Here is a 17,523-nt window from a genome sequence, read left to right on the forward strand (position 1 = left end):
AATTGAGATTTGAATTCATTTGCTCAGTTTGCAGATCCAGAATAAGGAGCAGCTATAAATTACAGCATATAGGAGTGGAATGAAATAAATAAAATTTGGCTTTCTATAAGTGACTAAGCCCTAAGTGCAGATTTTTGCACAAGTTGCAATATGACCTAACGCCTCGAATGCCTCTCTTCATCTTCTCCCCCATCTGCTTCCTGTGCCCCCACCCCCAATTGCAATGCAAGACCAGGGTTCTTCTGGTGTATCTGGTGTTGGTCTGCTGCCTGACCCCGACTATGTTACTTACCACCCCTGGGCCTGTATTTCACTCAATAGGAAATTGGGGTTATTGTTTACCATCTGATAATGCATCCCATGTGACAATCTAGCACTACTAGTATTACAGCATCATTGTTGCTTTTACATTTTTTGAAAAAGCTGGTGAACTCTAAAGTTTGTGTATGAGTGAAGTTGTTGTGCAAGAACTAATTCTATTTTACTTTTCATTTATTGCGCTTTGGATAAGTTGCTCTTTTCTGTCTGGCAGAAACCCAGAGAATATCACCACAGCAGCACCCACATCTTCGAAAAGTTTCTGTTTCTGAGTCAAATGTCCTCCTAGATGAAGAGGTTCTGACTGACCCAAAAATTCAAGCACTCCTGCTTACAGTTCTTGTAAGCCTCCTTTCTGCATATTATTATGCGTTATTTTCTGATCGTCTTTTATCTTCAAAAGAAGCACATATGTTCATTGCAGTATATCTAAATTTGCATGGATCAGAATCAGTATGTGATGTGCAATGGTATTCTTTCTTTGCCATTCTTCAAACTTTCTAGGAATTACTTTTAGGAATGTATTTAAAAGTCTGTAAGAGCAAATACTGAATTTTCATTATTTGGTGTTTTTCTGTGAGACATTTCCTACAATTGTCTCCTTTTCCTGGGAGAGAGATATCAGACACTAACTTTATATAATAAGAGGATGTTATAGTTTAGAAGTTAAGAAATGAAAATTGTTGGAATTCCAGCATAACTCAATTTAAAATTTGGCAAATGGTAATAAAGCTTCTGGTATGATAGTGCTTTCTTCAGCTGCACCAATAGTTTCCCTTCCTGAAATAATTCAACAAGACTCGGTTGCACCAAAATATTTGCTAAAATAAAAACTATTGCCAACTGTTTTTGTTTCTCACATAAACATAAAAAACTTTGACTTTATGTCCAAACACGACATAAAATAATCTTTCATAATGCTGCTTTTCTGCAATCCAGAGATCTTAAAACCTTAAACTACAGCAAAAACAGCAATCCCCCCTTCCCCAATAACTTCTCAAATTCAAGTGGAAGCATGCTGATCTCATCCTTTGCATTGTGGCAGGCAACGCTAGTGAAGTACACTACTGATGAATTTGACCAGCGGATTCTTTATGAGTATTTAGCAGAAGCCAGTGTTGTCTTCCCAAAGGTCTTTCCTGTGGTGTAAGTATCTAAAACTCTCTTTATATGATGACTCCGTTAAAAAAAAAAAAAAAAAAAATTAATCCTAGATAATTATTCATTTGTAGGTTAGTAGCTGAAAACTATCCTTGCCTTGTAGAAACAATTTTCTGTAGCAATTTGAGAATTGTCCTTTTCCCTATGTTAAATGAATTTAATGTTCTCGCTAGAACAGGCATCCTCAGATATCACTGCCACAGATGGTACTCAAGTACTCTTCAGTGTCAGATTTTTCGGCAGGTTGGCAGAGCGTGGGAGAGCTCTGTACTGCTGTTGCTAGGGTGCCTGTCTATGCAACCATCAGTTTCCTCCTAAAGCTTTCAGTGTCATTGCTGCCATTAGTCTAGCCTGGCAATTTAGCATGGCTTTAGCAGTTATTTGGTACTGCAGAGAAACAGATTACATTTTAATGTTTTCATAATAGTTTCTATAGAAGTCAATATAGCCTTTCTCCCCAGTCAGATCTGGATTTTTTTAATAGTACCCCAGATGAATATCAAAACAGATTTGAAGTATAGTTCAAGATACTCTGTGGACGTATTTCTTCAGATATCAGTTAAAAGTAGTATTCACAATGTAGTCAGTGCATGTTGGCAAAGTCCAGCTATCAAGTATTAATTTGAGTATATTTTTAAAACTGACCTGTGCCTGATTTAGAAAGAATACCAGCTTCTTCTGGCTTTATAAAATAATGGTCAAAGTTCAGGCAAGTCGTGTGAGTCACTGAAATCACGATTTTAAGTAGCTGGAGTTTGTATCCGAAAAGTGTATTAGGAAGCCTTGACTAGACCGCCCTCTTTCTCATGATGGAAATTCTTGCAAGCTCATGATGTCTCAGAGGATGCTTGAACTGCGTGTATTAATGCTACTCAATACTACCCATGCTTTTTTTGCAGCTCAGTCATGGCGTGCAGTTACCGTGTGTTGTTCTGTCCTTCCTACGTATGCTTAGACCGACTATCAAATGTCATGGGGATTCCATATTCCAGTAAGACAGTATGTTTAAAGCTGGATTTTTTCAAAGGAGTTCAAGTACCACCCCAAGTTTATGAAGCTGCTTTGAAATTCCAGCTCTAATATGTGCAAGTATCTAGTGAAAATGTCTCAGCTGAAAATAACTAAAATATTTGCAACTTACAGTGCTAGGTAAAGAGAATGCTTTAATGGGTTATGTTCTTACAGTTCTTCACTGTCTTAAGAGCCCTCACTGAACATACACAGGAGTTGCATTCTGCTTCTAAAATCACAGGGAGCTTTTGAAAATCCCACCTTAATAGCTGTTCGTTAAAGTCAGTTATGAACTATAGTTTTGTTTAATTTAATGAACAAAAATAAGCCACTGCTCTTTTTTTAGGCATAATTTATTGGATTCCAAGATCAATACCCTTTTATCGCTGTGCCAGGATCCAAACTTGTTGAATCCAATTCATGGGATTGTTCAGAGTGTTGTCTACCATGAAGAGTCTCCACCCCAATACCAAACTTCTTATCTACAAAGTAGGTATCTTCCTTTCTTTACGCTGCTGTGTTCCAAGTTAGATTTACTAATAAAAGTCTCAGAATTATTGCTGCCTTAACAAAATAATCAGTTTTGTTATGTGGAATCTGTTCAACTTTATGAATCCTAGTAATTAAAAAGTGTTGATATATTAAACAGCTACTAACATGAATGTTAAGACTGCTTGTTGCAGCTGCACATCAAAAATTGAAGTATAACACCATCTGCATGAGTAAACAGTAGAAAAGAAGTTGAAACTCAGTACAAAACATGAACGGTGGTGATAAATGAAATTTTAAATTAGGCTTGTAAATTAGGGGTTGGTTTAATTATCTGGTGTTATTGGTAAATTCTGTAGAGTAACATTTGTTTTTCAGTGCCCCAGCTCCAATTTCATATGACACTTAAACACTTAAAACCTAAATATTTTTTGTGACTGTTAACCAAAGACTTTACAGGAATATCCATAAGAAACAGATGATAATAGAGAGAGACTTGTAAACATTGACATAATTTTTGAAGTGAGATGTGTATTCATATGCTAAACTTATCACCTAAAATATCACCAAGAATTTCTTGCATGACAATTCTGAGTTTTTTGCAGCTGATGTATCTCATATGCAAATTAAAATGCCATCATTTTTACCTTATACATGGTTTGGATAAAATAGTGTTGTGTAGTTGTCTCATTTCAGAAAGTTGCTCATGCTTGCATCCCCAAATCAAAATACTTCATTTCCATGCTTAAATAAATGCAGGTGACCTACCATGTGTGATTTCTGGTTGTCTTCTATTAATTATAAGACGTGTGTTTTTGTGGTAACATTCAGTTTGTTGTTGTAGGTTTTGGGTTTAATGGGTTATGGAGGTTTGCTGGCCCATTTTCTAAGGTAAGAACAATATTCTATAATGTTTATCAGTGTTTTACCTTTGCTCTCTGTATAAAGTACCATGGTGCCCCGGTACCAGAAAATAAACTTTTTCAGAGCTTCCAAGTTCACTAAGAGGTCCTGGACATACAGTACCATTCAGAAAATCTGTATGATGATGTATCTTGGGGTTTACAGGATTATGGAATTGATAAAACTGATAATTCCGTAAGGATAAATTTTATGTTAAAACAGATCAAATCAATCAAGCACTGACCATCTGTACTGCCATTTGTTCCCTCTAGTCACTGTAGCAAGGACTAGGTGCCCAGAGCAGGCAGTGTTGTGGACGTTAGGCTTTGGGGCCACAGTATTGCTTTTAGTAACTAGTGAGGTTCAGCTGGGGCTGTTCACCTTGTGGATAAAACTGCTCCTCCTTGCTGACTTCAGTAGTTCCTAGTGTGACTGAAATTACAGCTACAAATGATTTGGGGTTTCCCGATTAAACTAAATGTACACCTTAAAGATCAGATTTTTACAGATATTAACATAAATACTTTTCAAAGTTTTCAGGCAAAATCAGTTTAATATTAAATGAGTTCTGGGGCAAAGCTCATAATGACAGAAAAGTAGAAAGTAAAGAACCAATCTTTTTTTCTCCCCCTACCCACAGCAAACACAAATCCCAGACTACGCTGAGCTCATAGTGAAGTTTCTGGATGCCTTGATTGACACGTATTTGCCTGGAATTGATGAGGAAACCAGTGAAGAATCTCTCCTGACGCCCACATCTCCGTATCCTCCTGCAGTGCAGAGCCAGCTTAGCATTACTGCTAACCTTAACCTTTCCAATTCCATGACCTCGCTCGCAACGTCCCAGCACTCCCCAGGTCAGTAGCTGTTCTGATATTACATAAATAAGGGGAATATCTTGAATTTAGTGTTTATTTAGCCAAATACTCAGTCTCATCGACTCCTTGGGTACATTTATGCATCAAGCATCATTGCATTCTTGAGTCGAATGAATGTTAAACTGTTGACTAAGCTGTTACACTGGTATTTCAGATGTTGGATTTTGTCCATCACAAAAGCTGTCTTCCAAGTTGTTATGTATGGAGGAGATAACACTAAGTGCATCAGAACGAATAACAGCTGCATCTTAATATGGAACATATGCAGCAGTGGATCCTAGAAGATTAATAAATATAAATGTATAATCATGGTATTTTGCAAGGAGAATAATATCTGTTTGGGTACTACAAGCTAGCACACATTAGGAGAAATAATCCAGAACTCCGTTCAGCAGAAGAGAGCTGGTTCAGTTTCAGCTGACTGTATGATTTAAGGCCAATACACTTACATAGGCAGCACCATAAGGAGGTCATAGCCCTCCTTGAAGAAAAAAAGCGTTCCTGTAGATACATATGGAATACTGGGTCAGTTCAGACTACTGTATTACCAAAAATATGCTGGTGATAAAATGAAGGCATTCAGGAAAAAACAGTCATCGAAAGCAGCAAAAGACTGAATAGAAACATGGAATATCTTGGCTGTCTTGGGAAGATGGGAATTGCAGGGAGATGCAGAGGTTAAATTTAACAGCATAGGTTTTCAGGGGTGAGAAATGAGAGCAAGCAAAAAGTATTCACTATAGTATATGGAGCATAAGCTAGGGGAAATTAAATGTAGGAAGAAAACAATATACGTCAAAGAAATCTGCATGAAGTGATTTTGGACTACTCGCTCATACCTCGAGGAAATTCTTTGCTCGTGTTTCTCATGAGAATTATGGTGTATTATATCTCTTACATGATGTTTTAACTACAACAGTTCTGAAAGCTAGTCAACTTTTTATCTGTTTTATTTCTAGCCTTAATAGAATGTTCGTAGGTTAGTAACCACTTGCATTTAGGTCTAAAAAGTGTGGTTTTTATGATGGGGCTTTTTGACTCTCTTGTTGACTGGCTTCTGTTAGCCCCAAAATAAGCTCTACTTCGCTGTACTTGGCTCTACTCAAGAAATCTGGTCTTCCAAATCATCTGTTTGCTCACTGATGCTATGCATGTTTTGTTGTTGAATATAATGAATATTCAACATGCAGAGGTGAGACATTGCTCTGTGGTGTTTGAGTACTCTGGGAACAGTGTGTGTTTTCTTTTTGGTTTTTTTCCCCCTCCAATGCAGTGAAAAGTGACTACAACTTTAAGTATTTTCCAGAATCCGAGAAGCCAACCGAAATTGTTTAAATTTGGTGGGATCACCTTCTTTATATACTGATGCTGGGTTCTAAGATTATATTTTAAGAAGCCTGTTCGTCTAAATATACTCAAAACAGGATTCATTTTCCAGCATTCTTCCAAGTCAAAACGATTTATTATATTAAATAATGTTGTCCCAAGTGAGGAGACCAAGTGTGAAGGATGTTTTCCACAGTTGTACCTCTCTCTAATACTTTATTAAAAGCACTTTTTATCCTCAGGGAGACCTTTATTACCATTATGGTCTTGGTACTGTTTCCTTGTTATGTATTCCTGCCTGAGAATAAACAACAAAAGAATTTTGGCCTGAGACAGGCTTGCTGGTTGCATTCACAGAATGGCTGAGGTGGGTAGGAAGCTCTGGAGATCATCTAGTCCGTTTAAATATCCCACTGTATTTGAGCAGTAAGAACAGGTAAAAAATGAGTTTGAATAAGTTTTAAAGATTGCTATTCTATTTAACATTTTACAATGTCAATTATTTGTTATAAATAGGTATATAACAGGAATTCATTTTTTTCTTGTTACATAGCCTTTTTTACTGATTTTTTAAAAAACTGATGTTAGCTTTTGAAGCCATTCAGGAAGTGTTTTAGCGATGCAAAAGAGCAGCGGTTGCAAGTAGCTGCAATTTAATTATTGCAATCTTGTTATATTTTTGAGTGGCAGTATTTAGAAATATTTCTGTAACAACTACCCCTAATAGAGTGCAGGTACAGATAAGAACCAAGGTTATAAAAAAAGAAAAGTAGTTTAAATGAAATCTTCTTGCTCCATGTACAGCTAAAAATTGTCTGTGATATTACAACAGAGAGAGAGATAAAATTAAAGGTATTTAAAAAAAAAGAGAAAAAAATAAAGTAGAGCCTGCTGTCACTGTGAGCCTAAGTACATTGTGGGCATCTAGCGTTCCATTTCACGTGCAGTGTCTGTGGCAACTCTGACAGTTTTTCACAAGGATGAAGTGATGATGCAGGATTAGGCCCTATTCTGGGGGAAAAAAAGCATGCTATGCAAATGGCTCTCTTTGTTCCCCCTTTACGTTCAATTCTTTCCCCTTTGTTAGCTAAGAGGAAGGAATTAACACAGCTCGTTGAAAATTTCTTGCAAATATTCCACAAACAGGCACATTTTAACCAGCGCTGGTTAAGAGTCCCGTCTCAGGAAACAGAGAAGAACTGGTGAACTTGTGAAATGATTCAGGATATTCATGAATCTGTAATAACACATTTATGCCACTGTATGCATGTATTGAATGGAAATAGAAATTTAAAAGACCATTGCAAAGATCAGGTGATTATGAAGGGAGGACTTCGTTATCACAAGACGTTCACATGAAAGAAAAAAAAGTGTATTTAGCTGTTGGTTAACAAGCAGGTGTAATTTTCAAATAATTTTATCACCTATTCTAGATTTGGGATTTTTTCAAAAGCTGAAAGTAAAAAAGACAAATTTTTTCAACCTATGAAAATTGCTTATTTGAATAGGCTTGGATTCCTCTAAACTTTGAAAACTAGTTTGCAGGATTGTCACTCTTGACTTTGCATTATTTATTCTGCTAATATTTAAATTATTAGACATTATTTCTTTTTAAGTAATTTTATTAAACTTATAGGTGGAGCTTATTCCCCTGAAACTTCACTAGTAACAAGAATTTTGGCAGATAATTACATGGTGCAGGAGATGATACATTTAAATCTCTTAACTTATTTCTGCACATTTAAAATGCATAATGCGGTACAAAATGCATTTCAAATGCATAATGAAGTATCCCATTTTATTTAGACATCTATTAAGAAAACAGATTTACACTGTAAATTGCATATAGGCAAAAAATTACTAATGATTCCTTTCTTGTATAACCGAACTGAAGGCATCTTTGCCAAGATGGGTGTCCTGAAGGCAGCTGCTCAGTGATCAGCTTCGTTGCTGTTTCACACTCGGTATCTAAATGTGAAACAGCCTCGAGTGATGGCAATTTTAGGAAAGCCTGTGCTGAATGCTTAATCTAAGTGGTATTTTCCCTCCATCCCTTACTACTTATTAGTGTCTTGCTGAATTCCTCGAGTGTCCTCACCTTGTTTTAGCAGCCTCAACAGAAAGAGGACCGGAGATTCGGTCCGGGCTCTCCAGCTTTCTCAAACTGGGGGCCGGGTCACAACAGGAGCTTTGCATTTTGCACTTCCATCCCACTGGCACTGCACTGCTTGGCTTTCGTCAACATACAGTTTTCACTAGTTTAAGCTGTCATATTAGCCACTACAATTTTGCATAGAGCAAGCTTTGCTTTTTAAGCTGTTTAATTGTATTAAAAATTTAATCGCTCTGGCCACTTTGTATTGTGCCTAGTGGTATGGTGGCATTATCATTGCTGTGCACATCAGCCCGTTCTTTCCTCACCATACTGACACGCGTGAGAGCGTAAGTAGTGAAAGACCTACAGTCTACCAAGAAAAAAAGTACTGGTGAAAGAATTCTAGAATATGAAGTAAAGGTGAACCACAGATTTCTTGACAGAGCACGGCAGCTGTGGTACTAGTAAGGGATGCAGGCGGGTCATCCGCTTACCCTGACCTGAGAACCACTGAGCAAGAAAATCAAGTGTTTTAGCAGTGCTGAGTTCCTTTATCACATTGAGTTAAAGAAACAGTTTCATCCGAGTAAGTTTTTTTATTATGGTAAGAAATATATTAAATTGTAGATATGCAAAAAATTCCATTTCTTGCTTCTGGATACAGAACTAGGCAAAATCATTGTTTACGAATGTTTTGTCTGTCATCATCTCTTCCCCTCCCCTTGTCATGGGCATTATTCACTTACGTTTTTTTCTTTCATTCTGTGTCTGTGAAGCTTCTCTGCCTTGCTCTAAATCTGCAGTTTTCATGCAGCTTCCTCATCAAGGTACACTCTACTTTCATCATATTTGCACGAGATTCTGCTTGATCTGCTTTAGGGTTGGGCTTGTGGCATGAGAAGTAATTTACTTATCCTTTAAACATGGGAATGGCTTCAGTGTAAGTGCTAAGCTGTTGCATTTCTTGTGTGATGCTAATGATACGTGATGATATAGCAGGCAAAGAAAGTCACATCCTTAAGAATAAGATGAATTTGGTAACAGAGAATGGGCAGTTTGATATGGGAAATTTTTCTGCTGTAGATATTAAACTAAAACATAGAATTTATTTCATCTGACCTCTTTAGATTCATAAGTAGTCAGCTTTAACGTCAGTCAGGCACCAGCAGAACACAGACATGAGTTTGTTGGACTAAACTGTAGCAGATGGAGGCTCAGTAACATGGATATTCATCAACATCATTTGATTTCTGCTTCTATATGGAGAAGTCAGAAAAAGCTGCAGAAGACTTTTTTTTGCTCCCACTTGTGGGTTGCTTCCTCTCCCCATCATAGCCGGGGTTTTGTGAGATCACACCCACGCAGGGAAGGGAAGGACGCGCTGCCCACAGCCAGCTTCCAGCTGGGCTTTGGAAATTGTTCCCGTAACTGTGTGAAACAGCAGCGAGTATTCTCTGCTCTTGCTAATGCAAATGAGACAGAATTTCTTATATGAATGAGACAAAAATCTGTGGGAGACATGATTTAGAATAGGATTTTGCCTTAACCTCTTTATTCACTGTCATGCATCCTAAATTCTGCTGTTGATTATACTTTTAGCCTCTCTCATTAAAATATTTTTCCGTATGCTATTCATTCCAATGGCCCACACTTAGCGTAAGCAGTGAGAGGGTCAGTAAAGCTTCAGCAAAGATACTCGTTGTGTTGCAGAAGCGCCATTACACTGAGGTAGTGGTACAGGAGTGGTTATGTCTAAGTAGTATCAGGACAAAAGCAGTAACTGCCTGGAAGCACGTCAGCATTAAGCGGAAGTTTCAGTTTTTATATCTGCAAATGACTGACTGTGCCCTAAGATGTTAGGGATAACGGCCTGTAACCCAAGGCTTTCACGTGGTGTTGTCATGTCAGCGTGAAGTTTACACTAACACAGTTCACTTGTGAGGGTGTTCAGTGTGATTCTTTTAGCACAACATACTAACGGTTACCTTGTCCTGCAGGGAACTTCCAGTGCTGCTTAGGAAGGTGTGTGCCCCGGGGTGTAAACCCTGCCTGGTTTCAGCCTCGCCGTGTGCTCTGCGAGCCTCCTCCTACCTTGATTTGGTGGAGCTGCGCCTATGTGAGGGCAGTTCTTGCAAAGACTTCCAGGCTCAGCTGTTTTGTGTGTTTCCTGTTAACAGCCTTAGAAAACGGTTTCTGTAGTTCTCCTTTTTAAAACTTAATTATTGATCCTTTTTTTTTAATCTTGATTTGCCAGGATTTCAATCCTTGCAGTTGGTGTCTACACTTTGACGTTTAACTCTCAGGTGATAACCCGCATCAGTTCTGCTTCTGATGCGTACAAAATAAACCTGTCAGTTCATATTCCTCCCAGCAGTGAGGCAGAGTCTTCTCGGTGTTACTGATTTGTCTGTTGTGCGCTTCCTCTGATCTTTCTGCTCGTGCGCAGAGATTCAGTATTGAGGGGGGATTGGGTACTTTTGTATACCGGAAATCATCTCTGATAGCAAGAATCGGCTTCTGCCATCAAAACAGAATTCTGCAGGTTCAGACATGAGCTTTCCTCGCACAGCTGTTCCCCTGTTTAATGCCAGACACTCATTTTGGTCTGGAAGAAGCCTGTAGTTTAGGCAGATGTTCGGTCTGTCAGTTCTGCCTCTCAGGGAATACAAAGGCAGAAGAAACTTGCATGAAACTTTTTAGTTTGTTCAGTGGGTGCTCTTAAAACGTGTTCAGTGGATGTTCTCAAAATGAGAGCCAAAAAGGGCTCTGGAAGAGAGACTTTGATTCAGTGCTTTCCATGACCTCTGAGTGCAGATACTGGTGTGAACGTTTTGAGGATGGAGGGAAACCCCTTATGTGCTGGGTGAACGTTTTATCTCCTCCGGCCAGTCACCTGCAGCCCTTAAGCCAGAGGATTGTTCCCAGGACAAACTAAATATGCTGATACCCTGGCACAGCTTGCACTCTGAGAGGAATTAAACTCTTGCATTGCTGTTGCATATGATTTTAATTAGACACAAAGCTCAGCTGGAATCAAGTGGCTCCTGAAAGCAGTATTTCACCCTTTCTGACTGTCGATGTCTTGTCAGGGCAAGAACCTGTGACTGCAAGAGCTCTGCAGCGATGGTATTTATTGAAAGGGGGGTCTCCTCCAAAGGCAGGTCAGGTCATCAAAGTGAGGCGCCTGGGCCGAGCTCCCGGTCCCTCTAGGAACACTGTCTTTCCACCCGCTGTACGCAGACGGGCTTCCCTCCGTGGGTGCCTGGAGTTCGACTGTGAACATTTGCTTCATTTGCTCAAATGTGCTGTAACTTTGTAAACTGCTCAGTACGGATCTCTGGTTATTTCTCAGCAGTTTATAGAGCAGGACTTTCTTGGTTGGCTGAGAAATCCTTTCTCACAAAAGGTGATATGAAAGAGCAGGCTTAGGAAAGCAATAATGCCAATTTTTCCAAGCTTTGTCCCTAGTGTTGCCTTCCTCGTAATTCAGAAGTACGTCGTCTTAGGGTAATGGAGAGAGTATTTTGTTTTCTGGTATCCACGTAGATTGTGCCACGAAGCCTGTTGGCGTGCGTGCCCATGTGAGCAGGGAGCCCGTGTCCCCAGGGACGGGAGCGGATGCTGCTGTCATTATGTATATTAATGTTATAGTGGCAATATATATATATATAACTGGATTATTTAAAAGCAGGCGTAGCCCCGCAGCTCTCTTCAGCGTGTGGGATTTGCTGCCCAGGGGGTGTCGTGGGACACGCGATAGAGGAGACGTTGGGACACACTAGTCTGCATGTGCTTAGCAACTGTTCAAAATGTTTGTGTTTTAGCTGCTTTTACATTTAAGTGTAAGGTGCACTAAACAAATTGTACGAGCAAGAGAATGTGACGTTCCTCAGCATTTTACAGAGCAAAAACTTCTGAAAATTCTCTCCTGGTGGCCCCACGTGTCAGGCATTATTAAAGTGCAATTTGAAATAGCTGGAATATGTTAGTGTTAGCACTTAATTTTAATGCTGCTACTCAACTGAGTCTGTAGGGAAAATTAACAAAAAAGAGGAAAGACAAAAGAGGTAAATGCATCTTCAGATCCTTAATGTACATTGGCTAAAGTAAACAGATAATCCCCATTTACAGAATCTTTTAAAAAATATATATTCTGAGAATAAAATTTAGCAGTGTTCCAAGCACAGAGATATTCAGTGTATCTTCATGGTTCATCCATCTAAATCAGACTGGCCATCCGCTTTCTATTCACAAATGTGTATGCTGTTCCCTATATCAAATAAAGTTTTTATTTCTGCTTAGCAGGTGACTAGATGAATTGAGTAAACAGTTCATACTCCTATATATTTTCATTTTGTCATGGAAAAGTATTGTGGATTGAAACATGTCAGCTGGTGCCTGTAAGCCAAGTTGTTTCATCTTTTAGTCTTGGACCCAGATTAAACTAACATCAAATTCAATCTGCGCTTTCACCATTTACAGGCACTCACACTTGATCCTGAAAAAATGATTTTTTTGTATTACACAACATTGCACTAAAATAGTGATACCACACGCTTCATTTGTGAGACAATAACAGAGACTTTGTATGGCATCTTATTTTAAAAATACTTGCAATTTATTATTTTAGTAAATCTGCCATCGTATGCACTAGTTCGGAGGATGAGTCTGAAATGTTTTCTGGGATAGGGCAGTATCGGTGACAGCCCGTGCTTGGACACGCTGCGTTTCTGAGCAGCCGCTTGTAAATATTGCAGGCCGTGCAGTCTCGCCTCTTCTCCCAGGGCTGCTCCCGAGGAGTTCCCCGCTGGAGAGCGGGGCGCTCTGTGCTCCTGCCCCGCCTCGGCCGCCCGCTCCCCCGGCGGAGGAGCTGCCCGGGCCGCGGGGGACCACGCGTGGGGGGCCGGGGCGGCCAGGTGTGGGGGGCGGCTGGGTGTGGGGGGCCGCGGCGGCCAGTGACGCTGTGCTCCCTGTGTTCCCTCAGGGATCGACAAGGAGAACGTGGAGCTCTCGCCCACCACCGGACACTCCAACAGCGGGAGGATGCGCCACGGCTCCGCAAGCCAAGTGCAAAAGCAGCGAAGCGCTGGCAGTTTCAAACGTCACAGCATTAAAAAGATTGTGTGAAGCGTTCTTTTCTTTTCTTTTCTTTTTGGAGACTGACTGACGTGGGCTTTTGCAAAGAGCCCTCCACCAGTTGTGATGCTGCACTTAATTTTTAACGTTCCCATCCTGTCAGCCGTGTTGCCAGATGATCAACTCTTGAAGCATTGCCTGAATTTTAATGCCTTCTTTTCTTTTCTTCTGTGTTTGATTTGAGCCGGTGTTTCAGAACCATCGACAGAACAGTCTCTAGGTGCTGACGGACCTTGTAGCCGAGGGAAGCGAGGAGTTCTGTAACGCTGCAGTACCGTATCGTGTCCAAATACGAAAGCCATTTCTCATAGACAGTTCTCCCTTGCTTCTGTTACATGCCTTGTTTGCTTCTCCTTTAAAGGAAAGTGTTAATCCTGTTTGCACACCTTTCAAGGTAGTGGCTTTATGAGCCAGGGGAAATTACTATAATCCTGGTTTTAATTCAAACCTGTAAGATTTTTAGCTGTGGACTTTTTTTTACCATACTTAAACTTATGATAGCCGCAGTACAATGAGCTTAACCAGAAATGGTTGATTAGATTAAATTTCCAGTAATTAGCAATAAATTTAAGAGGACAAGGAGGCCACATGAGTCTCTTCATTCCCCAGACCATAGCTTCACATACTTGGACTGTATATGGACCAGACTGGACAAACTGGCTTTTTTCCAAAGCAAACTTGTTTTTTTGCTGTACTTTAACTGCACTAAAAAAGGTTGTATAGTGGAAGGAAAATCGTCAAGAACTGACTATGCTGTCATTGTAGTGGTGTTGAAAATTTATTGCTTCTTTCTTCCATTTAGCATATACTTTAGTTTTACCCTTCCCAACAGTATGCACCTTCAAGAAATTCCTGGCAGAATAACTATTGGGGTATGGAGGGGGAAATTTTGTGAAGTTAACTTCCAGCTCTGGGAGATTGTGTTTGGCAAAGCTGCTTTTGTGCTGCCCAAGCAATGGTATAAAAACAGTAATGTTTGCTTAAGGTACATGAATTTAAAGATAACTGACACTTTTGTCAAATCCAGGTTACGTTTGAATGTTTGCAGTGCAATTTCTGGTATCAGTATAGGCTTTTGCAGTCAAATCTGTCTTGCAGAACTTTCAAGGGGTTTTAGTTTGCAAGGACTCATATTTGGGGGTTATAAGAAACTGAAATTGCTATCACTGTGAAAGACTTGTCAACTACAGTAGTATATTAACAATGGATGACTGTGATAATATGCTGCTATGTTGAATGATGTGTAAAGATGTAGCACTCAGTGCTGCAGATACTACCTTTATGGACTAAAAATGTGCAGAACATTTGATCTCAGAGGTAAATACAAATTCTGACAAAAGGGCCTGTCATCTGGGTGCTCATTTTAGGGCTAAGTGTATCTACTGCTAAAGAACAGTTAAACTTCGTAGTTTCAGATCCCTATTGTATGTTAGAAATTAACAATTTATAAGTGGCTTTAAAGGAAAAAAAACTATATCCACTATATATATATATTAAAAAAATCCTATAGTGCAATTTTATTAGTGGCTTTCAGTAAATCAAACTCCACAGCTAAATTATTTAGAGAATGGTACAATTAATTGTTCAGATTTTATTGATATAGCACATAATTCACATTTATCCACACAGTAACAATGTAACATGTTTATGTAAATAAAATGCCTTTATTGTATTGATTCATAAAATAACAATTTAATTTTTTTAATTTGTTTACAGTCCTGGAAAAACTATGAACACAAACTTAATATGCAAACAGTTTGCCAAAACAAGAGGAAAACTTACAATTAATAATCTTGAAATAGGTATCTTGGAAAATATGAAGACTTGTGCAATTAACCAAATTTTTTTATTATTGATTGTGTAGGAACTGCAGTAGAAATGTGGTTACTGAATTGATACAAATCTATGAAATGGATTATGAGGCTAGAACTGAATTTAGGAATAGAGCAGTGACTCGTGCCATGTTCTAAGCTGCTATGCATGTATAACTTTGAGAGTCACTGATTTAGAAACCTTTCTCATCTCATACATCAAATTGTGTAATAGCCAACTCTGATATCACTGTCAGTTTGCACTTGATCATGTTGAATCAAGCTAATTCCAGCCCTTTCAATTTTGCTGAAGACAATGAATTGTAGAAGTCTGAAAATTTGTTCTCACTGTAGATAGGAAAAAAGAATCTCCCATAAAGGTAATTTACTGTTAGAAAAAGATAGGAGAAACAAATAACTAAAACCTATGAGCAGATTTTCTTTAAAAAAATAAATCCAGATTAATTACCAAATCAGTTTTGTTTGGACTGAGCGCATCTCAGTATCTTTCAGTATTTTGGACTGCATCTATAAAAAAGGTGTCCCTAAATTGGAATTAATAAATTATTTAAAATGTGTAATGTGAAATCAAAACAGACAGCAATTAACATTCTTTCATGTGAGAACTAGAACTACTCCAGGCTCTCAGTCCTAGCTGACCAAAACTGATAACCCTCATAAAGCAAGTCAACAAAATTGATTTGTCCTATTTCTTGGGGGGGGGGAGGGGGGGGACAGGGTGTCATTTAATATTTTCACTGCAGGGTTCAGTGAGAGGACCTGAACATTTTAGAGCAGGGGTGTCAAACACATTAGGAAGAGAGAGCTGAATTTTGTGTATAATATGTAGTCTGTGGCCAAGGTTTATATTCAGGACCATGTACGCCCAGATACACAGCAAAGTAATCTCCAGTATCAATAGTTAGGAAGCTTGTTCTTTAGATGAAGGGGGAAAACATGGCCTTTCTATAATGATTAAACTTCTGTTAGTAATTGGTTGTTCAGTGCCTTACTGTCACATTCATCACTCAGAAAGCCTGCTCCCTGTAATAACCATTGCTATTATTTTGCCTTTTTGTTTTCTTTCTCACATCCTCCTTTATTTGTTCCCTTTTCCTATTTTGAGTATTCTCTATCCTTCTCTTTCATTCCTGTGAGCACCACTCTCGATTCCCAGTCCAGTCTGCTTGCTTTCTTTCCTCATCCTGTTACTCCATTTACAACAGTAATCAGCAGTTTGTTGCTGGTGGTGATGCTTCAGGATCAGTGGGCTTGAAATCTGATCTAGCGAACGGGAGACATGAGTTCAGACCTTAGAGTCGTCGTTTCAGGCAGGCTGAGGCAGGGCTAGGGCAGACCAGGGCACTCATCATTGCAGTGGTTACTCTAATCAGTTTTTGAAGATTAGCTCTGCAGCCATGGAATCTGTGCATTTTGAAATGAAAACTCAGATTCAGAAAAATCTGATTTTTAACGTGGACCATATAAATACATCATGGGGACTGTATGTTTGACACCCCTGTTTTAGAACCTGTTATCCATTACACACTAACTACAGCTAAGTACTGTAAAGATGATTAACATTTTGTTTGTGTTTGTATTTTCCCTGACTTAAAGATAATTCAGTAGTATTTGAATAGTGCATAACCTACCTGTTAATTATGCCAATGTTTCTGCTTTAATGTGCATGAGGTTTCCAAGAACAGGAAACATTTCAAATAAGTATTGTGGACTGAGCATTTGGGAGCGTTCCAGTGCTCTATTCCTAACTGGGTTGTAGGTTTTAGGGCTTTTTCTGTTTCATTCTAAGGTTAATTTTTTTTCAAATGTAATGAAGCACGTCTTATTGTTATGCAACAAACTTACCACAAAAAGTCACTTTTAGTGTTGGTCCCACAATTTTTTTTAATGCAGTATATTCACCTGTAAATAGTTTTGTGTAAAATTTGACAGAAAAGTATATTTACTACACTGTAAATACATGTGACAATATATTGTATTATTTTGCTTTTTTTGTAAAGCAGTTAGTTGCTGTATATGTATAACATACAAATTTGATTATTCTAGTGTTAGTAACTGTTAACTACTACTTCTCCTTCCTGCTGTTGCGTTATGTCATTTAAAAAAATGCTGTGTATTATAAACTTACACTGTGTATGATATCTTACTATTTCCATTTGGGCCTCGACTTTGAAAATGTTTCCTTGATCCACAATCCTGTTCATATTGTAAGCAAGTGTGCGACAGCTGGCAAGAGCCCTGCTGATTCAAACGCAGTCGGTAACTGTAGGTGAATACGGTAGAAACCTGGTTTCAGATAATTGTTGTTCACCCCATTTTCCCCTCATGTATGTACTTTCCCTTTTTTTTGAAGTAAAATGTAAATTCAACCTGC

The 17,523-nt window shown here is 38.8% G+C and overlaps 1 protein-coding gene across 3 annotated transcripts in view; it reads left to right on the forward strand.

Moving 5' to 3' along the window:
* NF1 (neurofibromin 1) overlaps positions 1-17,523 on the forward strand; it is a 179,053-nt gene extending 161,530 nt beyond the window's left edge. For all 3 annotated transcript variants that reach the window (XM_064523066.1, XM_026106924.2, XM_026106931.2), the window contains 6 exons: positions 533-660; positions 1,364-1,464; positions 2,837-2,979; positions 3,824-3,870; positions 4,523-4,739; positions 13,166-17,523. In XM_064523066.1, the coding sequence (XP_064379136.1) occupies positions 533-660; positions 1,364-1,464; positions 2,837-2,979; positions 3,824-3,870; positions 4,523-4,739; positions 13,166-13,308 (779 nt within the window). In that variant the 3' untranslated portion in view covers positions 13,309-17,523. The remainder of the gene's footprint in view (positions 1-532; positions 661-1,363; positions 1,465-2,836; positions 2,980-3,823; positions 3,871-4,522; positions 4,740-13,165) is intronic.

This window comes from Dromaius novaehollandiae, chromosome 19 (assembly GCF_036370855.1).
Source record: "Dromaius novaehollandiae isolate bDroNov1 chromosome 19, bDroNov1.hap1, whole genome shotgun sequence".
NCBI lineage: Eukaryota > Metazoa > Chordata > Aves > Casuariiformes > Dromaiidae > Dromaius > Dromaius novaehollandiae.